Source organism: Ursus arctos, unplaced genomic scaffold (genome assembly GCF_023065955.2).
Source record: "Ursus arctos isolate Adak ecotype North America unplaced genomic scaffold, UrsArc2.0 scaffold_1, whole genome shotgun sequence".
Lineage (NCBI taxonomy): Eukaryota > Metazoa > Chordata > Mammalia > Carnivora > Ursidae > Ursus > Ursus arctos.
Window position 1 is genome coordinate 87,525,292 of NW_026622763.1, and position 25,265 is coordinate 87,550,556.

The following is a 25,265-nucleotide window of genomic DNA, read 5'->3' on the forward strand; positions in this document are numbered from 1 at the left end:
AAGAGACGGTTTGAAGCTATCAGTAGGTTGGCTTATCCGCAGCGTCTTTCTCAAAAATAGCCATTATTAATTGGAGACAGGCTTATTTTAGAGTCTGTACTTTGGACTTTTATCATCACTGCTGATTAGCATCAGTAATTTCATTCCAACACACCACCCTTTGTGGACCCCCTTGCCTCCAGCCTGCTGTGTTGCATATCACAATAAGGCCTTCTTTGCAAGGATTTAATGACACCATGAAAAGAGTGAATAAAGTACTAAAGTAACAAGAAAAATCATTCATCCCCAAAAAAGTTTTCAGATGATAATATTTTATGCCCGTAGAAAGCTATCTAAAGTGGAAAAAAGTCCTCTGAACACAACTCTTAATTTCCCCCCATAATGTCATATGACCATAAGCATATTTTTAATTGTTCTAACTATAGGATAGATACAACAATGTCATCATATATGTCTTACAAAAAATTAATAGCTCTGAGAACTTGAAAATTATAATATTACATATCAATTTGTAACTTAACAATTCTACCTGCTCAAAGTTTTGTTGTTGTTGTTTTTTAATTAGCTGTTTGGGATTTTTCAATCCATTTGTTTTACTACTGACCTGTGACTATCATTGTTACTTCTTGGCATGAGGCTGGATTTCTAGTATGAGTTTGCATGTATTCTTCTATTTATAAAGGCAATCATTATGGTTTCTTTTTTGTAATTCAGATCCTTCCTACTTTTAAGAGTTGACCATAGAATTTTAGATCTGAAAAAAAAACTTTGAAATTATTTTGTCTAACATCCTTATTTTACAGATGATAAAACAAAGGCCAGCTGAAACTTACTGAAAAGACCATAATGATATAGCTCATTATTTGCAAAAGCAGTATTAATACACTGTGGTCTTTTTTTCTACATTTTACTATCTTCAGGTTTAACAAGAAAATGTCACTCATTTGCATCTTCCTTTCCAATAAATGTGTTGGATGCAAAGATTTATTTCAGCTAATTGTCTATAGAAATGTGATATCAGGACCTATCACCATGACAACCCAGAGTTACAAGCAGACAAGAACAATAAAATATTGGCATATCTAAAATCAGTCTCTGACATAGAAAGTACAATTTGCAAAAAAAGAATCTAAGTTTTTAAAGGCTCTGTTAAAAAAGGGATCCTTTGTCTAAAAATTAAGAATTCTATAATTAAACCAAGTAATATAGGCAAAAATAAAATAAAATCCCATTAAATTAACAATACCTGTTTATTTTAATGGATACTACTTTATATAGTAGGAAATAACAAAGCAACTAAATTAGCTGTTCTTGCCATATATTTGGTGATTTTAGGAACTGAGGATTCATGTTCTTGATGTCACTCTGCAAGCACTTGATGTCACTCTCATGATAGGGCAGAAATGGATTGTGAAAAATGGATGAGGTATGCAAAACTCTCTAGTTCCATGCCATTAGAACAAAGGACTATCCCTAAACTGGCATATGATCAGTATCATCTCAGAAAGGAATGTTTCAGAAATTCAGATTCCTTGACTTCTCCCTAATTCTGATTGAAATTATTTAAATGTATGTGTTTCTAAAGTTTCCCAGATTATTTTAATGATCAGCTGGATTTGGGAATCACTGTCAGGATGAATGTAGCCTTTTTCAGACTCTTTTCTCGGGAACACCAGCACTCTGTGATATTCATAGTAAGGATTTCTGATTTCTTTTCATGGTCAGGTAAATCTGAGAAATGATGTATCCTTTAATGGCTCTTAGAAATGTGAAGTGCACATTAGTATATTGACACTGCTTGAGCATTTTTAAAAGGTTTGTTTGAGAGTCAGTATGTATTATTCAACAGCTCTGAGTTTGACAGGGAGGTGAAAACTGGATTTTAGAGTAGGCTCTACCACTTTCCAGCCAAGTGACCTTCTATGCATTACTTTACCTCTGTAGGTTTTAGTGTACACACCCCTCAAGGAGAGAGAATAGTAGAAGCTACTTGGCATCCACTAAGGGATTCATAAAAGCTACCTGACATTTTTACAACTATTACCACTAAGCTGTATTTAATATAGGATTTCACAAATTTATATGACAGAGGAACACTTTTTTTCTCAGAACATCTATTAACATCTTAAGGTTCACAAGAGTTCAATGAAATACAGTTTAAGAAATACTTTACTGATGATTCAAGATATCCTAATTTCTTTATTTGATTCTTACGGGCAGCTAATGATAAAAATCTATATGTCTCAGCTAATCTTTTTATCTTCTGGTTCTTTTTAAAGTTCCTAACATTTAAATTAATGTGACTGTTTACGGTAGTTAATTTGTGTTTCGTAAAACAATTTAATCAAAAAATTAGTTCTTCTTCATCATCATGCCAGTTACATATAACCAAAAATCTAAGAGATTGACAAACTATCATCCATGAGCCAAGTCCAGCTCACCATCTGCTTTTGTAAGTAGAGTCTTATTGAAAAACAGCTATGTTTATTCAACCCCGTACTGTCTATGGTGGCTTTTCGGCTGCAGTGAAGAGCTGAGTAGTTGCCCCAGAAACCATAGGACTCATATGGGTCAAAAATATTTACTATCTAGTCTTCTACAGAAAAAGTTTGCCAACCCCTGATCTACGATAAAATTATTCTTCTCTTATTATTCTCTCAAACTGTGTTGTCATCATATCTTTCCAATCCGCATTCTTGAAGGTTAAACCTTCTTTGTATACTGATAAAGGTACAAGTTCACTTGAAGGTGGTCTCAGGCATCTCTTTTCACATACGTAACTTTAAAAAAGCATTAGACTCACCTATTTTAATTGTTGTTACACATACTTGACAACAATAATAAGCCATATATCTCTTTGCACACTTTCCTTCAGGTAGTACATCTTTGTTCTTTGCATTGATGAATAATAATTTAATAACTTCCCAATGAGAATGCTCAGATGAGACAGATAAGCAAAGATGATAAAAACTTCCATTATTTTGCTCTACCTTGTGCTCTCCTTTGGTAGTGTGACAAGTCAAATAGGTATTTTTAATTTGATGTAATAAATATATTTCATGTTGTAATAATAAATGAAAATATGCATACTGTTGCTTAGGTATTCAGTTCATTATTATAACTTTCCAAGTCAACTCACACAATCCATAGTTTGAATTCATTAAATATTCTAAATATCACTGACATGCGGAGAAGTGGTAGGTTTTGTGGGGTTGTACCAAAATATATCAGACATAAATCTGACCCTCAAAATTCTCCTAGTCTATCAAAAGGAATAATACAGTTATCACCAATAGCAGGTGGCCTGTGATGACTGTACTAGGAACTTATATTTCAGTCTGGAGGACTTAAGATATCTTAAGAGTGGGGATTTCAGCACACTGAAAGTATTTCAGACAAAATTGGAACATTGGCAAAAGTAAGTACAAAGCACATGCAGAGAAAAATGAGTTAACCCAATGAGTTAAGCCAGAGCATAAGGTAAAGAGGAAACAAAACATGAGAGATCAGAGTGAGAAGGGGACACGGGTCCAGCTCACAAAGTGAATGCCATGCCAGGCGGAGGAGCTTTGGCCAAAGCCTGGGCTGAGTGGGAAGCCTCTAAGGGGCTCAGATCAGGAGGTGACACAACCAGATCTGTGCCTGAGGCAAACACCAAATAATAGCTGACAATTTTATAAAATATTTTGCACCTGTGTTCCCTCAAGAATCATTTAGTTCTAAGATATTTTTATTCTCATTTTATAAATGAGAAGGAAGGGCTTCTAACTCTAGTGCTCCTCTCATTATACCTGACCACCTTGCACAAGTTCACTAAGGACATTATGCAAGACATGGTTGAGATGGCTTTGTTTTCATGTGTCTCCATGCTCTATATTCTTCTATGGGTGTTCAATTATGAATCTGAAATATCTCATATTAAGTCCTGTATCTTTCTGGTGGAAATGCATACATGCTAAGATGAGGAAAATTCTTTCTCTGTCTCATGTTTTACAGGGCTCGATTTCTTTCATTTTAAAAACTCCCATTTCTCTGAAGAAGTATGAATCTAAGGCACAGTCCTATCCATTAAAAATTAATAACAGCTGTATTCTGAATGCAGTGAGAACTGCCCAGGAATATTTTTGCAAAGTTAGAGGGTTTTTGTAAATCTATACATCAGTGATATACAAATTTAAAAACAACAACAACCCATGGATTTTGATAATGATTTTTGCAGCCTTAGAAATACCATAGTCATCACAAAAACTTCTAGTGGTTACCAAATTAAATCATTTTTCTTTATAGTGAGAGAAGAGCCACAGCTCTCTGAAACTCCATTTATTTTCACTACATATTAGTTTTATTTCCCCTTCCTAAATAGGGGGAAAAAATTAAAAGTATTCAGCCTAACTTTAATTTTCCCCAAACATTAAAAATAAAGTCTACTAAAATAGCGAACCTTTGCTGAGATTTAGAAAGCTTCATTAGGGAGAAAAAGGACAATCACAGAGAATCTTCCTTTTGTTAATGAGACTCTAGGACATTCATATTGAAGCTAGAACATACCTAAATCAAGATTCAAAAAAAAAAATTAAAAAGTGAGCTGAAGTTACCCTGTTAAATATCTGTTTGGGCCAAGAATTTGATTAAAGACTGAAGTTTCATCTCTGTAAATAAGAATCTAATTAAATATCTAAAAATGTTGCCCAATGTCATCCTCATCTAACCATAATATGAGTGCATACATTGCTACATTTTAGAGATGCAACCCAAATTGCTTTTAAAACTCTAAAACAGGGGCGCCTGGGTGGCACAGCGGTTAAGCGTCTGCCTTCGGCTCAGGGCGTGATCCCGGCGTTATGGGATCGAGCCCCACATCGGGCTCCTCTGCTGGGAGCCTGCTTCTTCCTCTCCCACTCCTCCTGCTTGTGTTCCCTCTCTCGCTGGCTGTCTCTATCTCTGTCAAATAAATAAATAAAATCTTTAAAAAATAAATAAATAAATAAAACTCTAAAACATATATTCTTTACAAATCAAGATTCAAATAATTCATAATGGAAACAATCATGAAATAATTTAATAAAAATAATTTATAATCAATATATACCCTTGAGAAATACACGGCCATTGAAAATGGAAGAAGAGAAATAAATAAACAAACAAACAAACACTGGTCAAGTTCAAAGCTAGGATGACAATGAGGGTCTAAACCAATACTACATAATTTATATATTACACAATTTCCTTTGTTTCCTAAGAATCCAGTGGCAAAATTAGAGCCCTATTAATATTATGTTATTACCTCCACCTTACAAATGAGAAAACCCAGGTTCAAGTGGTTTAAGATAAAACAACAGTCTTTGATGGCAGGATTTGAGCTCCAAATGTGCTCATTCTACATTGTCATACTGCCGAATCGCACTGGGCGATAGCACTAGCCATTTATTTTTGAGAGAGAAAGAGTGAGCAGGGGAGGGGCAGAGAAAGAGAAAGAATCAAGGCATAGAGTCTGACTCAGGGCATGATCCCACCACCCTGAGATCATGACCTAAGCCGAAATCAATAGACACTTCACTGACTGAGCTACCCAGGTGCCCCAGCACTAGTCATTCTTATACAGTTTCAAAACTGTGACTGCTTCTGCTGTGCCTTGCACCAAAACAATATATACCAAAGTCAAAAGGCTTATCAAGACATTACTTAGTCAAGATTTTTCAAATTAAAATATACCTTCATTTTATTGCCCAGAAGCCATCTCAACATATTTTTGTGGAATGAGGTAAGCCATGAATTAAGCATCAAATAATGAAGTATAAAATTCAGGAGGAAATTGCTGTTTGACCTTAAAATTGGAAATTAATATATTTTAATATTATTACTTATAAAGCACTTCACTATATTAATTTTTAATTACTGCCTCTTCATAACATGTAAAAGTACAATGTTGTCCACAAATGGAAAAGGAAGAAAAGATTTCAACTTTTAGTAAATGTTTGCCCAGAGAAATTCTGAGACAGTGGCAGAGAGAGACTTCTGAACAAACCATCTGACTGGCACTCCCAATACCAATGATTTGGTTGTTCCAGGCCTAGAACTTTCACCTCCTACACCCCGAAGAGCCCTGAGTCCAGTGACATCCCTGCAAGGCACCTCCTTTCAATGTTTCTCATAGGGTAGGACTGATTCTTTCAGGTTGTAGAATTCTAACGGTGATGATGTATTCACCCCCACGCACACATGGCCCTGTTTTAATGCTACTGTAAATGACTGGGTTTTAACTGATATCAACAATCTGTTCTTTTCAGTGTCGACAGGAAAGTTTTGAAGCTATACAGTTGCTCATTTTTTTCCTATTGCATAAATAGGTGATAAGTAGAGCATTCTCAGCGTGGAGATATACAGGCTCTAGTCAAAGTATTCTGTTCACTCTGAAGGGCCTTTCTTGTACCAAAGCCAAAAGTCAATCCAGCTTATCAGTGAGGAACTCAAGGCTGCTGCTCTCCTAGGCTATTCACACAAGGATAGGTGTGACACTTTATCAAAATCCTTACTTCATTGTGAATCCTCTAGCCTTCATCTGTACCTTTGGGTTCTCCTTTGAAAATTGTAGAGGCCACTAAAACATCTTTTCTTTTTTTTCTTAAATACATACTGATATTTCCTTAATAGGTATGCTTTGCCTATTTAAAAAAATATGTCTGTGACTGCAACTAAAGAAAGATATTTTTGCTTACATTCTCTTTATCTATAGTTTATTTTTCTGTATGTTATTCTTCATGTTTCAGAAAAAGCTACATTTTATTGCCATGAAATTCCTTGAAAATATTCAGGGAAAAAAATGGTTCTATATAACATGAGTTTATGAGAATTGGCAGTATGTAATTGTAGAGGTGACTGCTCTTAAAAAAAAATAAGCCAAAGTATGTTTACGTAGTTTTTTTTAGGAAAAAATATTTTTTAAAGATTTATTGATTTGAGGAGGGGGAGGGGCAGAAGGCGAGAGAAACTTAAGCAGACTCAGTGCTGGGCATGGAGCCCTAAACAGGGCTTAATTTCACAACTCTGAGATCACGACCTGAGCCGAAACCAAGAGTGGGATGCTTAACTGACTGCCACCCAGGCGCCCCTAGGAGAAAATATTTTTAAAGAAAAAAATACATCATTAATATGATGTCACTGCTGTGTTGCAACTATAATGGTAAATTTCAAGACTAAGTGAGCTTTTTTTGTACTTGATAATTATTAATTTTAGATTGGGTATTTCAACTGCTTTGCAATATCCTTGTGTTACACATTAGGGTCAGAATAAATGCAAAGAAAAATAGATTAACTCCAATAATTCTGTCCTCCATTATAATAATACTATCAGTTATTTTTATTAAAAAATCATTTGTTTTACAAAATCAAAATTTATTTCTATAGATATCCTAGCTCCTCTTCTAGATTGGCATTTATAAAGGGCAGTCTAGATGTATAGTTCATCTTGGTATATTTTATACACCTTATATATAATACACATTTAATAGAGTCAATAAATAATTTTTAAATTCATATATCTTATTTCAGAATTTTAGTTTATTGTATCTACATGGGCAAAGTTATGTGTACTCTTTACAAACACCTGCCTTAAAATGTTTGTTTTCAAGAAACATAAACTGATTTTTGACACCCAAGAAATAATATTCCAGAATGTATTATCAAAATACCAACTTCTCAGACAAAGCCGAATACCTATTATTTAACTTGTTACTCAAATGATAACATCATATGCATTTGCTAACAAATTGAGGTTATTAAAAAAAAAAATCTATGCATCCAGTTTTCTTTTGTTTTTTGCTTTTTTTTTTTTTTTAAAGATTTTATATATTTATTTGAGAGAGAGAGAGATCATGAGCAGGGGGAAAGGATAGAGGGAGAAGCAGACTCCCCACTGAGCATGGAGGCCGATGCAGGATTTGATCCCAGGACTCTGGGATCATGACCTGAGCCAAAGGCAGACGTTTAACTGACTGAGACACACAGGGGCCCTATGCATCCAGTTTTCTATTTGCTTCAGTAATATCAAAATTCTTAAAGAAATTCCAGCTCTGTTCATAATTTGATAAGACTTACAACTCCAGTGTTTCGAATGCACTCCAATCAATAGGGCAGATCACTGAAGAGGTCACTACAGTCCTATTTGATGCAGGACACTGAGAAGCATTTTAATCAGTGATGCAATGGGTTTTCTTTCAGAGGACTGTGAATTTTGTTTAAAATCCATTGGCTCTATTGATTATTAGGTGACATCTGCCACATGCAAATTACTGGCTACAGGAGTGGCAATGGATGCTAAATACTCTTGTACTCGGTAATTTAATGTATATTTTAATGAAGTGAACAGTGAGATTCCTGACAGGCATCAGCAACTTTGAAATAGTCTTCCAAATTTCTCATACAGTTTGAAAGTAATGAGATTTGTTCCATAAAGTGATAAAATTTATGCCATAAATTATCTCTAAAAGAAGAGTACATCTTAAAGCAGTATCTTTGGTAGAGATCAAATTTTAAATAGTTGTTTAATGAGAAGTTTTTAGAAAAGCAATCTGAGCTATATTCTCTTTTGAGAATTTTTGCCAAAATTATCAAAGGAATGGAGCACCATATGGTATGTGAAGCCTAATATCACTTGGTCAGAAGGAAAGCCATCGATAGAGTGGTTAGTGTGCTAAAACTTGGCATTCAGAATATATCCCTTCCACGCAGGCCTCCATTGCTCCAGCCTTCAACAATGCTCACAGAAGGCTTTCTAGGAGTCGAGCTTTATTCCTCAGGATATTCAGGGTGTCTTTTATTGGGCTTTGTGATCTAACTCATCCCTTAGGAAAATGGACCTGTTTAAAATCAGGATTATTGTGTTTTGTTTTTCTGAAAAATAGTTTATAATATACTAAAATCATTTTGTTTAGGAAGCAACCATTCGATGTAACACAGATGATGAGACTAGCTTTTTCTCAGACCTTTTAGGAATTCCTCTGCATGTATTCTTACCCTAAATTTAGTTATCATGGTATTTGCTAGTGCAATAAGTCTGTAATTATCTACTGCGAGAAAGTCTAGTCAATGGAGTGCTTGAAGATTGACTTAACTAGTGATCCACACACTGGATATGGTGAATTTCAAATTGCCTTTAGAGAGTGAGTTCATGTTCACTGTCACAATATTGGAACCGAAATACTTATTTCATGACTCAGTCAGAAACCTTTCCCCACAAAGTGCCCTTTATAATATTTAAATAAAATGCAAATATCTTACTGAATCAGAATCCTACCCCGTGCATGATAAACGTAGATGAAACTGCCCAGAGGTATGGTTTAACAAACAAGAAAACATAGATTATGCATAAGTGATTATGCATATGTTGTTAACAAATATTTATTGAGTGTCTATTATGGGCTAAGGTATCTTCTTGGTGCTGAGAATACAGCAATGAACAATATACTATAAGAAGCTTATAACCCATAGGGAAGGCAGAAAAAAAAAAAACAAATATCTAATCAAACCAGTAAGATAATCTCATGCACTGATGAGGGTTCTGAATGGGCAATATGAGGGAGAGACCCGAAAGAAAGATACTCAGGGAAGACCTCCCTGGAGAAAGGGCGTTTGAGTTGCTATCTTGATGCTGAGACATCAGGAAAAGAAAATGGGTTTGTTGCTTTTCTTTTCTTTTCTTTTTCCTGGGTGATTTATAATGGTCATTTTAACCATTCGCAATTGGTCTTTATCCAGAGGTTTCTAATAACAATTTTTCTTCAATGTGTTTCTGACATGATTAATTTTATTGGTACACAAATCCTCCCCCTACCCCACAACAAACCAAGCTCTACAAAACTTTACTGCAACCACCTCTGGAATTAAATTCCACTTCAAACAAGCAAAATAACCTAAATATTCCTTTAAATCTAGTTTTATGCTATAGTCTGACTTTATACTTTTTAAATATTTTTTCAGAAAGCCATCAATAAGTATGCAAGTGAATAATAGTATTATAATATTGCTTATACAGTTTATGTGCTTCACAATAACTCTGTGAGATTGGTAATACTGTCATTCCCATTTTATAGATTAAGAAACTAAGGTGCAGAAAGGTGATCTCATTTTCCCAAGATTCACACCTAGTGATAAAGCCTCTGAGACTAGAACCAAGTATGAAGGCTACAGAGAAGTGTCTTCCAACCAGGATATCACAGCCACCCAAACAAAGCCAACTAAAGGAAATATTTTTTTCTAATTTTCCTAATTCAGAGTTTCTCAGCTTGTTAGAATACTGTTACCTTAAACTTCACCAAATTAAAACAGTAAACTGAACCCTGCTCTGCCCTTGTCACTTTGAGATTTGAATTTCGGTAACAGATCTGGTAAACTGTGACTATTTCCTCGTGGACACTCTAGAAACAATGCCAGGGATGGCCTCCACATAAATAATGATGCCACAAGGTATTGTTATACAGACCAAATAATCCAGGCTTTCCACAGATATGGAAAGTAAGTCTCAGTGTATTCAGGGTAGAAAATAAATGTGCATTTTCTACAAACATTTTGAAAGTTCTCTGCAACCAGTCTGCAATAACACGTTCTCATAATCCTATGTCAACTCTTAGTGATGACTGTATTCGCTTCCAAATTCTCACAAAGAGCATATTTGACAATTTTTCTGGAGTTACTCAGTTATTCTAGTAAGCTAAGTTATTAGATCTCAGGCTACTTTCTCCATTTTAAAAAATCATGGAACATTCTGTTGTTCTCAGGGTTCAATTCTCTAAGAATTCTCAAAACTCACAGACATTGAGATTTCAGCCTCAAAGTCTTTAGAAGTTAACCATTGAAAAAAATATGTATCGTCATCCTTCCATTCTAATACCAAGGAGAAAAATTGGGATTCTTAGTCACCTAAACCCGTATTTAAAAAAGAATTCCCTTCTACTCTATTAATTATAAATACATATATGTGTGTGTGTGTGTGTGTGTGTGTGTGTGTGTGTGTATATATATATATATATGTATATATAGTAGGAAACCCCTTTGAAATATGGGGGCAGCTGGGACAGCATTGGATTTGCCATGCAAATGCACTCAGTGATAGCAGGAACTACAGATAAAATGCATGGTTTCTACTTACACAGAGTCCCACAGTAGATATTCAAAACCCCTAAGCAGAAGGTGCACAGATACCTAACAGACATAAAATACTCGGATTATCTAATACATACATCAATACAATATTTGACCTCTAATCTTAATTTCAATTAAAATTTATGTAAAGGTAAATATAGTGAATGCCACTTTATTTTCCAAAGCTTTCACAGAAATGAAATGTTCTGCGAGATTTCCTAGGCACAGATTTTTCTTGTATAAAATTTTCGGGCGGTGTCATTTAATCATCTTACTTACCAAATCTCTAGCTGACAAAAGCCATGTACTAGTTGTAATTTCACATGCTCTTCTTAAAAAAGCGAGTAAGAATCTTTTTCTTTTCCCAAGTACTTGTTCCAGTGTTCTCTGTTCCTCTAAGGATAGCTTTACTGTTTAATCTTTGGTTTTACGGGGACCGTTTCAGATTTAATCTATAGTTTTCACATTGAAGAGCCTGATAAAAGGAAATTTGCAACCAGCTCAGTCTTAAGATGTAAAGATTATTCAAAGCGCCAAACCTTTCAGTTCTAGGCTGCAAGGTGGGGAGGATTTTTAAACTGAACTTAATGTCAGGGGAGCATGTTGCTCACTCTCAGGGACTTCTTGCTGCTTAGGAAATGTCTTTTCAGAAGAGCAGGAGAAAGCAGGCACGGTGCAGAAGTCAAGGTGTGCAAGAAATCACCAGTATCTGAACTGATAAACTCGCGAAGGCAAAGTCCGGATAAGTTGGAGAGGAAAGAACGGCCTTTGGCGTGAGGTCAATGGGTTAAATCTGATTGAGTGTTCAGAGTGGGGGTGGGGCACACAGGAGCTTGAGGCTAAGAAATGGACTGAAACAGATTTGAAACAAAACAATTTAATGAAAACAAAAGAGAAAATGACATGTTTCTGACAAGAGATTCTGGGCCAGGAAGGGTGTGACCTACGAATAAAGGCAGGGTCAGGGGAGGACTCAAAAACAAGGTCACTCGGTGGCTAGGGTGATATTCCTACTTTTCGAATTTGTTTCTCATTATCCACAATCCCTTCAAAAGTCAGGTGTGCTTTTATCACCAAGTCTTGTAGTCCTAGCTCTTCCTCAGAATACTTCTCAGAATTCCAGGGCACACACTCAATCTCCACTGGCTTCGCACAGATATCCCTGGGCCATTATCCGTATGTGCTTCTCCCAGATCCCCAGGAGCGTAGTTACCAGGCTAAAGATGCCAACGCTCCCAAGAACATGAGCCTCGTGGCAACCTAACTTCAACCTACTATAGTTTTCTTACTAATTTATATTTGCAGAAGGTTAAACAGCTCTATGGCTCCATGATAATCTCTTTATGCACTAAATACCCTAGTGAAATTCTCTTTCTTAGCAGAAGTACGAATCTTCCATAAATCAATTATTCAGTTCCTAATGGCTATTCCTCTGGATCTGGCGTGCATGGAGAAGGGTAGAAAGCACTGGAAAATGAACTACTCCAATGGGAGTACCCAGACTAGTGATTCTTGCTCTCACTGGCAGTACGGTATAGCAAGTATGTTGCCCGGGTTCAAATTCTGCCTCTGCCCTTTACTACCTGCAGAACGGGGGAAGTTATTGACCCTTTCTCAGCCTGTGTCCTCATCCGCGGGATGGAGATAATAACAAATCTTCCTTCATAGGGCTATTATGAGAAATAAGTTGATACAGGTACATTGTCTGGCAGGATATCCAGTAGTTAATCATGTCCAAAAATATTGTTTGAATCAGAACGGTGTCTTTAACAATCTGTGTTGGGACTCTAATAGTCCCATCAACCTTTCTCAAAGGCCACAATTACTTTGAGGTAAACATTTTGCGTTGAAAAAGTTAGGGGCTCTTTGGAATTTTTAATGCCAGAATCAGGCCACTAGAGTTGTACAGAGCAGCCCCTGCTTCAGCAAGAAAGGAACCAGCAAAAACAAAAAGTCACAGCTGTGGAAGGGTGGGGTGTAGAAGCAAGATTACTGGCTTCCACTTTCTCTCACATTAGCAATAAATGCAGGTCAAGTCCTTGCTGTACTTCAGAAGGCCAGGCAAAAATACTTTTTTGCAATTAATCAAGGAAAGGGGGACACCTTCTGACCATTTTGTTTGGATATTTAAAATATCACAATGGGGTTTGCAAAATAAGAAACAGTAGAGCAGCAAGAAGTTTCCTTTGTCACAGTATTTCTCACATTTTCTCCAACAAATAATGTGCTGTGGTATCAAATCTTTTAATTTACGGAGATTATTCAGTAGAGTAGCTTCAAGAAAATCCCAGCCCTTAGAATGATCCAACAAATTCCTCTGAGATACTTAACCCATCTTACCACACAGTAAAGAGCTTAACTGTACCCTCAATAAACTTATTGACCATGTTAAGAAATAGCAATACTTTTCTGACAGATTCTATGTCTAATTCTCTTATTCCTACTAAATTTGAAAGTAAAATAATTGAGAGCTAGACTATCATTCTTCAAGCAGAAAGCAGAGGTAAAATTAATTTGAAAATAATTAGTTGAAAGAGAGTTCACCCCCACAGACTACCTGAGTCAAGAAGCATTGATATTACCCAAACGGTCAGGTTCAAGAAGAAACATGAGCTGACATGGACAGTAGCCACCGAGACAAAGGCAGAGAGCTTTAATTAACACAGCTTGCGACGGAGGAACTATAGCCCTGTGGCACGGGACAAGAGGCAGAATTTTCTCAGAACAAATGGCAGGATTTGAAAAATATAGACCTTATAACTTCCAAGACCTCCAAGTTTTTATTCCAGAATTCCAAGTCTCTGTTTCATGAGAAAGGAGAGCTAGAATTTGTACACATGAGAAAGTCACAGAGTGGTCACTGCTTGAGATGATTTGTGGTATAGGCAGTTTCTAGAAAAGAAACAGAAAATCTCAAACTCTCTCTTGGCTGGTAAGTACTGTTGAGACAAAAATTGTTTTCTGCCTTTTTTTCCCCTTTTTTTCCTTTTTTTGATTCCATTTTTAGAGTCTCTGCCTCTTAAATAGTGGCTCTTTAAGTCAATCGATTTCAGTTCATTCATAAAAGCAATCAGGCAAGATGAAAGTTATTCACTACATCTTTCAAGAGGCAGTACCTGGGTATTTGGGTCCCAAATGCAATCTTTTCTAAATTTAATATTGGAAAAAAAATACCATTTAGAGTCTAGGTTAGCTTGGAAAAGAGTTCCTGCAAAGGGTAAGGATGACAATTTACCATTTTCTTTTTTTCTCAGTAATCTTTGTCTTTGTTAGGGGAAAAAAAAGTGACAAATGGCAAAACCTTATTTCACATGGTCCCGTATCATTTCTGTTCACCAGAGGAAGGCAGAGCAGTCAGTGCATCTGGAAACCAAACCAGGAGGTGACATACTAGTTGTCCATTTCTTTGGAAAGTAGGGACATAAGTCATAGGAAGAGTCATTTTGGTGTGCTCCAGTTGCTCATGGCAACCTGAGTGGCACATGGCGACCCACTGTGATTGGATTTCCAGGTTGCTTTCCATTGGGGAAGAATGAATCATACACATGGTAAATGGAGTCAATACAGTAAAGCCAATATAAACACTGGTGTTTTATCTTCTGACAGCATTTGAATGTGCAAAGCATTAAGTTATAGGAGAAAAGGGGCTAATTTTAGATTTGTTCCTAGCCCTCTCCATGTGAATGGTGTCGCTGTGAGCCCAGCAATGAAGTTCACTGTGTTGTAGCAGACTGCGCAGTTCCTGAGTGTGTCAACCCAGTCTATGAACCAGAACAATGTTGTCCTGTCTGCAAAAATGGTAAGACCATACTGCATTAGCTTTCAAAGAGGGGTTAGTGCAAACTGCAAATATTTCACCACTGCCCACCATTCGATGTAAGAGCCCTCTAAGATCAGCCTGGGGTTCTTCAGTATGGGCATGGCAAATTTATATTCTTATCCCACCTTAACATGAAAATAAACCAGCAATGGGTGCATCATGAAGCTTTCCATCTGGGGAATTAAAGCTCTTATTAGCTGATTTTGTTGTGATCCCTATTGTTTACTGTTGATTTATAGGGAGGATATTGGAAAGAACATAGGACCACCTTTTTGTAATGACTTAATTTCTCTCTTGTGGAAGCTATGAAGCAGTTCACCCCATTTCATAGTGCATAACCGAGGAGAGAGAGTAGGGTAAATGCCAGGTATTTTGCTTTGGGTATAGAGAAAACTTTAGGTTTAGAGTTAAATTATCAAAGAAATACAGATTTCAATCATTAACGCACTTAAGTTGAAGTAAGAAAGACTAGAAGATTTAGGGCTTTTATTCTAGGTTTTATTACACTGGAATCTTACTCTTATAGTAATTAGAGGAGAACTTGGTTTATAAGATTATGGGTTCCTCTTTGGCCCTTGTGGAATGGAGAGGTTGAAATGCCTATAGTATGCTGGTCATGCTGGTCACTCAAAGTCAAGGTGATGCCACAGAGAAGACAATGCAATGTCATAGACCCAGGACAGCATATCAGCAAAGCTAGTATCACGCTCTTCCTACTAGCCATGTACCACCAAAAAATAAAGCTACACTTGGTAACAATCTACAAATGCCCCCTCCTGTCAATACCTGCTTGAAAAAGTGGTTCTAGCTCGTAATTAAGCTGAGGTCACTCTAATGCTGAATCCCTGTGCCCTTCCTTGAGTTAGCAAGTGCTTATCTTCCTATATCACCCACCTCTTTTTTTTTTTTTTTGTCCTGAATTTGCCATCATGATAATTCACAGGCTAATATTTTTCTTTTTAGAATTATAATTAGTAAAAAAAAAAATTATTTAAAGAAAAAACAAAAGCAGTTCTGGTTGTTTTTATAATGATTTTTGTGTTTTGGTGTCTTCCAAAGGACTTAGGAAGAACACTTATGACATTTTTGCAGACACAGTTTTACTATTTCTGATCATATGAATCCACTGAGTTGAATATTCAACTGCTCACCTGCCTTCTCTTTTTATTCTTATTCCTCTCATCCAACTGACCTGTGTCATAGTGACCACCTTTTCTGACTTAGAAGGTGGAAATAAATACCATCCTGAAGTCCTAACCTATCTAATATATGTAAAGATATACAATTTAAGACTTTATATTTTTTAGAGGATTTTGAAGAAACTGGAAAAGATACGGGGAAGAACAATAAGATGATTTAATGGTTGAAAAATAGGACCTATGAGGACAGACTCAAGGAGTTAGCATAATTTGTCCTGGAGAAGAGAAGGCTCAAGGGAGACCTAACTGTCATAAAGTGTATGAATGGTTAGTCTAAAGTGGAAGAGGACCTGTTATTTTTCATTTTCTCCAAGGACAGAAGGAAGAAAAAATCAGCTACCTAATCAATCTTTAAAAATAGGATTGACAAGTCTTTGACTGAAGACTGCTTTTTTTCTAGAAGCAACTGTCTAAACAGGTCCTTGAGGATCCTCTCTTCCCTAAGTGTCCCTGGTTGGCTTTGTTTCACACTTATGGTAAACAAAATAATGCTTATAGTTAAGAACTCTCATCTGGACATATTTAGAACACTCATAGAATGAAAGCATACTAGACCATATATTTAAAACACAGGATTTAACGCATGTACTACCACATCCTCCTAGCGACCCCACACCAAAGCCTATAATACATCCAGGGTTAATGTCTATGTCAAATGTCAAATCAGCCACTACCAACTAATACCTTTAATTTGATGTCACCCAAGATTATTCGACTTCTCTCCATGTGCCAGAGTAAAAATTTATCTTCAAATGAAACCCTCTTCGTATAAAAAGATCATATAATGAATGGACTTTAATTGTTCAATTAATTAGTCACCCATTATATTCCCAAAAAACATGTTAAGAGAACAAGATTAGTTAAGTTTTCCAGAATCTTGTTCATGATGCACTGCAGTGGTGTTCCTTTTTGCCATGTCCAAGCAAACTTTCTTCTTTTTTTAATAAGGGAAATGAACCTGAATTAGACTTAGTAGGAAGACAAACTCTGTAACATTATGACATATTATCTTTTATTTATATGATACTAATTAGTCACTTGTGCCCCAAAACTGAAGTATAATCATTGTCAAAGAAAAGCACATTAAGGATGACTGAAGAATCCTTATGACCACCAATGATACTGATACTTTTACTGAGAGAACAGACTGAGCCACATCTTGCTTGCGCTCATTCTAAGCTTAGCCCAGAAAACAGAAACAGATGACCCAAGTGTGGAAAAGCAGGGATGGGGGAGAGGGGAGGTTGATGTTTATTATGACAGAATACAACTGGAACAATTTCTTAAATTTCCAACACATGGTAAGCCTTTTTCATTCTATATGACAAGATTCATTTGCCTATTACAGTGTAAACTCTTAAAGTATGCCACTGATTTCTTAGATTAAAAAAAAGATAAAAATCTACCCTATGGATTCAAGGTGCAGGCAATAAATCTTAATTTGTAAACAGCCCTATAACATTTTCTACATTTCTTAAATCTTCATAAATGTTGAACATTCCTAGTTTGCATAAATGCTGATTATCTTGGCTGCCAAATACTTTGCTTTTGCATACTAACATCAATTTCTCTGCCTTCCTGAATTATAACTTGCCAGGAGCAAGAAGTTTTAAAGATAAAAAACAAAAGTTTAAAATATTAGAATCTACCACACCTGACCTTAAAACTCAATATTCAGCTAATATAAAAATCTTCATTCTCAGATTTCTTAAGCACAAACAAAACAAGAAACATTCAGGGACAATGTGAATGATTGGGCACAGACAAAATAAGAGGAGAAAGAGGAAGGTACTTTTTTATTTGGTGAGGACTGGGGGAATTGACAAAGGAATTTACTGTTTTTTAAAATATTATTAGCATTTGCTTCTCCCTCCTCCATATCTCTGCAAGAGCGAGCAATCCAAATGCTTTCCTGAAAAATGTGACATTTCCTGACTGCCCATCTTTCCCCAAGGTTGTGTTACCTTGACCTCTTTTAGCGCTAGTCCTTTCTATATTAATTAATGAGTATTCATTATGGTTTTCTGTCTTTATAGTATAAAAAAGTAAAGTAGCACAGCATTTGCTTTAAAAAAATTCTATTTTGGAGCATCATAGAACGATTTAGAATATTTGGTAAATGAAAATACGTTTTATTGATAAAATATTTGTTCACTGGAGCACCCAAATTTTACATTTGATCAGCCAGCATGTCAGTGAGTTCCATGTTTTCACTGGGCTATACAGTTAGTCATTATTAACAGTTCCGAAGGAAAAGTCACTTTGTGAAAAACTGGAATAGACAGGAAGCACCCACCAAATCCTCCATACACACTAAGTGAGAAGTTTCCATATCCTTTCTAGCTAAACTGAAGGCCCGACATTTAATTCCTTTTCCCTTATTCTCTTCTAGTTTCATGGTGATAGAAATAAGGCAGGAAACAGACTAGGCAAAAGAGAAAACAGAAAGGAAGAAGACAATGGAGGCGACAGGAAGTGCACAAATAAGGGAGAGAGGGGACTTTGGAGGCATCCACTAACTTTAGAGGTGCCTGGGAGCAAACGTGTGACACACGTAATTGTTAATATCTCTAATATACAGTGAGCTCCTTGAAATAAAGAGAGAAAAACGACTCTATGGGGAAGGAAATGGGCAAAGAGTATATAAAGGAAATTCACAGAAGAAAACCAAATGTCTAATACATATCTAAAAACATGATCAACCTCACAAGGACCAGGGACATAAAAATTATAAAAAGGAGATACCAAGATTGTATTGATAATAACTTGGAATTCATAATACACCAAATCAGCAAAGATATTTAAAAAGGGGGTGAGAAAATGTGAAAACAACTCTCAAGAAGGTACTTCCTATCAAAAGTTTCGGGAAACTTGAAGTCAGCAATCCCTCCTCCTATACTTTCCCCACATTCAGGTGCTGCATTTTTACTGCACTTTAAGAGCAAAATGGTGAGAGAAAAACCAAAGAGTCCTTCAATGGGCTAATGAAATAGATTGCAGCCTTTAAGAAGACCCTCCTGGGGTCTTTTTACCACTATATAAAATAAGCAGGGAATGTATAGTAGACCATATTTTATGAATATACTAATGAATATACTATGTGTGTTACATACAATACATACTAATATGAATATACTAATGTATGTTATATATAATACATACATTTTAAGTGATATATATTTAAAACATTTTTAATTAATATACAATTTTAAGTAGATATTAAAATTTGTATGTATATAGGAAAATAACTAAGTAGATACACAGTAGAACAGTAGTAATGATTCAATGCTTGCTTTCAGGGAAAAGTGAGAAGGTAAAGTGGGGGAAGACAAGAGCCAATCTCTTTAAAACATTAAACATTTACAGACTGATCATAATAAAAACAGAAAAGCATACAAACAGCTCACAAAATATAAATGTTCGAAAAATATAAAAAATTATTCAGCTTAATAAATCAGATTTTTAGAAAAATTTTAAACCCTTTTTTTTTTGGTATGAGGCATAAGGAAAGTTCTGGAAGACTACATGCCAAATTTTTAACAGTGATTCAATGATCAGAATAGTAACTAAAAATAAAAGTGCAAAGGTAGAAGCAAAAAACTTTTGATGTTTTATTTCATAAGCCTCTTTACTGAATGAATTTTCAAGAAAACGATTTTCATAATTTAAAAGGTTGTATCAAACCATTAAACAAACGATAATTCTAATGTTAATTAAACTCTTCCAGAGGAAAGACAAGAACAAAATTTTCTTTTCTTTTTTTTCCGAGTATCATACTGATACAAACTAAAGAAACTAAGAAAATAGTAAGTGAAGGGTGACTTGACTTGTAATTAGTAATAGGGAACTAATAAGATACAAAATCCCCAACCTAAAACTCTAAGGTTGTGGATTTTACAAAGAGAATGGAGTTCATGTATTGTATAGTACATTACATGGCCAGTGGGTCTAGGGCAGCATTCTTCAATCACATGGACATTTCTACAACAAGACACATAATAATCATACTGAGACTGAATAAATAGAGAGTCTCACACTGTCTCAAATCAGGTTTTAATACCAACTGAGTTTTGGTATGAAATTTATGGAAAAAATTGGGTTTTCAGAGACTGTGGGAATGGGATTGCACATTTGTGTTAGCAAAAAGAATCTACAAGAGGAGTAAAATAATTAAGCATCCTGACCAAGTGGAGATTACAAAGAAAGTTCAATATTAGGAAATACATTAATATAACTTATTCTATTTCCAAACTGGAGAGAAAGATCACACTATTTCCACATATAAAGATATTAGACACAAATCAGCAAAAACTATTAACAAAAACTCTTGATAAAATAAGACCAAGTGGATAATTTCTGCATGATAAAATATACCTACCTCAGTCCAAAGAGACAGAATTGTGTTTACGAGGTAAACACTAAAGGCATTCTCAATAAAGTCAGGAAAAAGACAAGGATGCCCACTATTATTTAAAGTTTCAGATAGAGAGTAGCTACGAATGAGCTAATATAATTAGAAAAGAAAGAATTTGGAAGAAAAAAATTGGGAAGGAGGAGATACAACTGTTACTATTTGCATGTGATATGATTGTATACTTGATAAAACCAAGAAAACTGAAAACTACTATAAGGACAATTTAGTAAGATAGCAGGGTACAAAATGAATATACAGCTCTCTCTCTACACATGCACACACAAACACACACACATGAAATATATGTACTACTAAAATTGAATTGTGGTGCTGGTATACGATGCTGAGATATCAACAAAATGTAATAAAGAGTTCATAGACCTAGCAACACATGAAAATTTGGTTAACGACAGATAAAGTAGTATTTCAAATCAATGGGAAAAAGATAATTTGTAAAAGAAATGGTGTTAGAACAACTGGATAGTTGCCTGAAAGAAATGATTTTAAACTTCTACCTTATCTCTTAACTCCAGAAAATTTTCAATTCAACAAAGATTTAAATATAAACTTATTTCCCAAAACAGTACAAGAAGAGAATCTGTTCAATCTGATTTGTAATCTTGAAGTGGCTATAATTAATAAACAAATAAAAATCTCCACATAGCAAAACAAAACCAAAACACCACTATAAAAAAATTAAAAATCTTAATTATAAATTATAATCTTATATCCAAAGGGTTAATCTCACTCATACATAAAGATCTCTTAGAAATTGGTAGGAAAAAAAGACCAACAATTCTATTTTAAAAATGGGCAAAGAATTTCAAAAGTCATTCCACAAAAAATGAAATAAAAAAGTTTCTAAAACATGAAAAATTGCTCAAACCAATTTTAGAAAAAAATGCAAATGAAAATTTGATAGCTTTTTAAAATTTACACATAGGAACAAATCCTAAAATTTAATAATTCACTTTATTGTTAATACTGTAAAACAGGCAAATTCTATTGTTGGTGGAATAAATTGGCACATCCCCATGGAAGAAAACTTGACAATATGTATCAAAATTACAGTATATGTATCTTTTACTCGGCAATTCTATTTCTATTTATAGAAATTTGAAATGGCAAATGAGCAAGCAGTGTTACTCATTTCCCACGTTGTATTTCAAGTTTTATAATAATAAAAAAAGATTAGAAAATTTGTAGAAATAACTATAGATTAAATTTTCTTTTAACATGCTATTAGTTGACAAAAAAAGAACTTGTTTCTTCCTTTAAATACTCATTGAGGTACTTGTACTGGATTACTATTTAATTAGCTTCCATTTTACCTTTCATTTATTTTTTCATCGCCTTTAATACATTTTTAAACTTTAATTTCACATGGTTCAAAATTGTGAAAATAAATCTATTTCGCATCCAGAGATTATGTTATTCTTTAAAGAAAAAAACATTAAAATAAATAACTATGAATATTTGGCCGATATATATGCATACAGTTTAAAAATCACAAAAACTTACCAAGAACTACTCAAAAAATAATAAGGAAATATGCCAAATTTCTAAATGTGAAAAGTCAAATTTGTTAGGTTGTTATTTCTCTAATGATAAATTAAATGGAAATCTTCTCAAATTATTTTACACGATGTAATTTCTTTTGTAAGTTGACAAAACTTGAAAAATTTAAGTACATGAAAAAGAATGTACTTGGTAAGGTTGGGCAATTCAATCTACCAGATATATTAAACCAGCGTATAAAGATAAAATAATCTTAAACAGTATAATAATGGAATAAAAACAAACAGATAAATAGATTAGAAAATTAGAAATTAGCCCACAATTTAGTATATAGTTAAGGTGACACCCAAGTATCTGGAGAAAGAATGTATTATTCTAAAAATATATTATAAAGGTGAATCATTTTAAGTGAAATTACATTCCTGTCCCACCCATTATATAAGTTTCAGCTGGATTAAAGATCTAAATGTAAAAAATATATATATATATGATATCATAAAGGAATTTTTAGAATACTGTAAACATTAACTTATTCTCAGGATAGGAATGGTCTTCCTAAACATAAAAACAAAACAAAAAAAAATCTATAACAGGAAAGATTTAAATGCAAATTAAGTAACACAATTGTATCCATAAATTTCTTCATAAATTAAAAGATAATGTCCAGTTAGGGGAAGGTAAAATGCAACAGGTATTCCCGTGTGTTACTGGTAAGAGTGTAAACTGATATATCCTCCCTGAAGGGCAACAAAAGTGTTCAGGGCTTTGATCCATCAATGTCACATTTAGAAAGTGATCAAAAAGAAATAATCAGGTAAGCATATAAAGATGTATATAGAGAGATATTACACAGTCATTTATAGTAGCATAATTTGGAAAACCTGAAACCTAAATATTCAACAATAAAGTGGTTGTTTAAAATACCATAGACTGCTAAGAAAATAATATTATAGAAAAAAATTAAGGACATTCCCCACAGACACAAAGCACATGTTCAGAGTATATTATTAAATTAAACTATGGGCCAGAAGTCAATGCAAATATGTCCCTATTTTTGTTATATGAAAATATATCATACGTATAGAAAAAGAGAGAAATACTTCAAAATGTTAATGGTACTTAACTCTGTAGAGTAGGATAATAGAGGATTTCTACTTTCTTCCCTTTGCTAACCTATACTGTTGTGTGTTTTTTTTTTACATCTCCTACAACGAACACCTATTATCCCTGTGATTTATGATTACAGTTTAAAACAGAAAATAGACAAATTCTTTAAAAAGATCATGTACAATCCTTTCTCACTGTTTTTATACTTTGATAATAATTGATGATGTGTCACTTATTAGAAATGGCACTGTGATTCCTTGTTAGAAATTTGTACTCCATCAATTAACTAATAATTCTACCATTTGTCTTTCAACTCTTCAACTATAAGATTCTTTATAAAGCATTTAGAAAACCTCATCACCCATTTTATGCACCTATTAGGGGCAATTGCTAAAATATTCACTTAATTATTAGGGCAATTGCTAAAATATTCCATGAATCACAAAATCAGCCTTTTAAGTCTGTAAGTTGGATACAAGTCTTTCACCTTAATTTGATATTTTCTCACTTCCTCTTATGTAGACAATTAGTAACAGGTGAAACATACATAAAACGAACACATGGAAGGTGAAAATTTTTCTGGCAATGGCACATATCCATTTGCTATAGAGCCCCTGAAATAGTTCATGATGAAAGAACATCCTATGAAAGGCAGTGTTAAAGTCTGCATTTCATTGACTCCATAACTGAAGGTCAGAATTATCATATTGGTATAAAGTAGATGTCAAAACATAGTAATTATAAGTAGCTATTTTAATGAGCCACAAACAATAATTTCCTATTGCTTTCATAAAGATTCCTCCAAAATATGAAGGGAAATATTTATATTTACGTTGTCTTAAACTAACAGGATTCCCTCTTAATTCATCAGCAAATTAGATTTCAGAAACATCATTTTACAATGTTGACACAATGAAAATTAATGCCACATCTATTTCCTGCTAATCACATCTCTTCTTTAATTATCAGGGATACCCAGCCCTTCAGAAAATGAAGGAAGGCAGGCCAACTCATTCAGAAACATGAACTTTTTCTCTGTGTTTCCTCCTCATCATATAGGAAACGCTTAGGGACTATGTTTTCCCTAAACATTTGGAATGTTGAGTCTGGTCATCCCACAAAGCACACACTTGCTCCTTTGAAAACAGAGTGGCATGCACTCCTTGAAGTGTCATGGGTATTGCTCAGCACACCAGCCCACGGGGGGCCTGAGAGACTGCAGGAAGGGTAATGAACACACACGCACTGAATGTCTTGTTCCTAAACATTCATATAACCTCAAAGATAATCTGGCTCAAAAATAGTAGTTTGGCAGACTGCTGAATATATCTTCCAGAACTGACTGTGCATTTCTATTCTTAACCCCACCTTCTCTCTTATTCTTGAGCCTCTCTTCAATTATGTTTCTATAGAATATTGCTGACTTCTAGGATTGTATGTAGTAATCTCTAATTAAGATACCTCTATGAACCAGGGATAACAGTAAAAGGGCAATTGGGATCACTGACGGGTTCCATGGGAGTTGGATTTGATTCTAGAAGTTATTAAGTGGGGGTAAGGTCTAGCAGGGAAGCCAAGGCATTTAGTCTTGCCAAGATTCATGAACTCCTAGAAATAATCTTATCTATGGAAGGCTTACGTCATTGGCCATGGGAGATCTTCACTGAGCATACAGTACAACTGCTCATCTCAGGGGTGTGGAGCCAACAGTCCACAATGACCTCTGAGCTCTTCCTCATACGGCCTACCTATCCACACAGTTCTGAGAGGCATTCAGAGGGACCAATGGGTCACTGTTGACCAGGAAGGCACAAATTAAAGTGCAGAATCTTGCTTCCTCCAAGCCTCCTCTCTGATACAGACACATTATGAAGTTGTCCTTCTTCCTCTCATGTCTGCATTGGCAGGTAGAAGCTCGGGCTTTTCAGAGAGGCCCAGAGCAAGCTGTGTCCCACCACCCCACCACCTTCCCACCTCCTAATTAGTGTCAGTGTTTCACAGTCAGATAAAAATAAAACAAGGTTGCAATTTAAATAGTATTTCTTGACCTTTGAATTTGAATGTCTTCAGA

General features: G+C 34.9%; 1 protein-coding gene across 1 annotated transcript in view; it reads left to right on the forward strand.

The window, feature by feature from the left end:
* Nucleotides 1-25,265, forward strand: part of VWC2L (von Willebrand factor C domain containing 2 like) — a 147,006-nt gene that overhangs the window by 7,790 nt on the left and 113,951 nt on the right. The window contains exon 2 of the mRNA XM_026492019.4: nucleotides 14,806-14,935. Within this exon, the coding sequence (XP_026347804.1) occupies nucleotides 14,806-14,935 (130 nt within the window). The remainder of the gene's footprint in view (nucleotides 1-14,805; nucleotides 14,936-25,265) is intronic.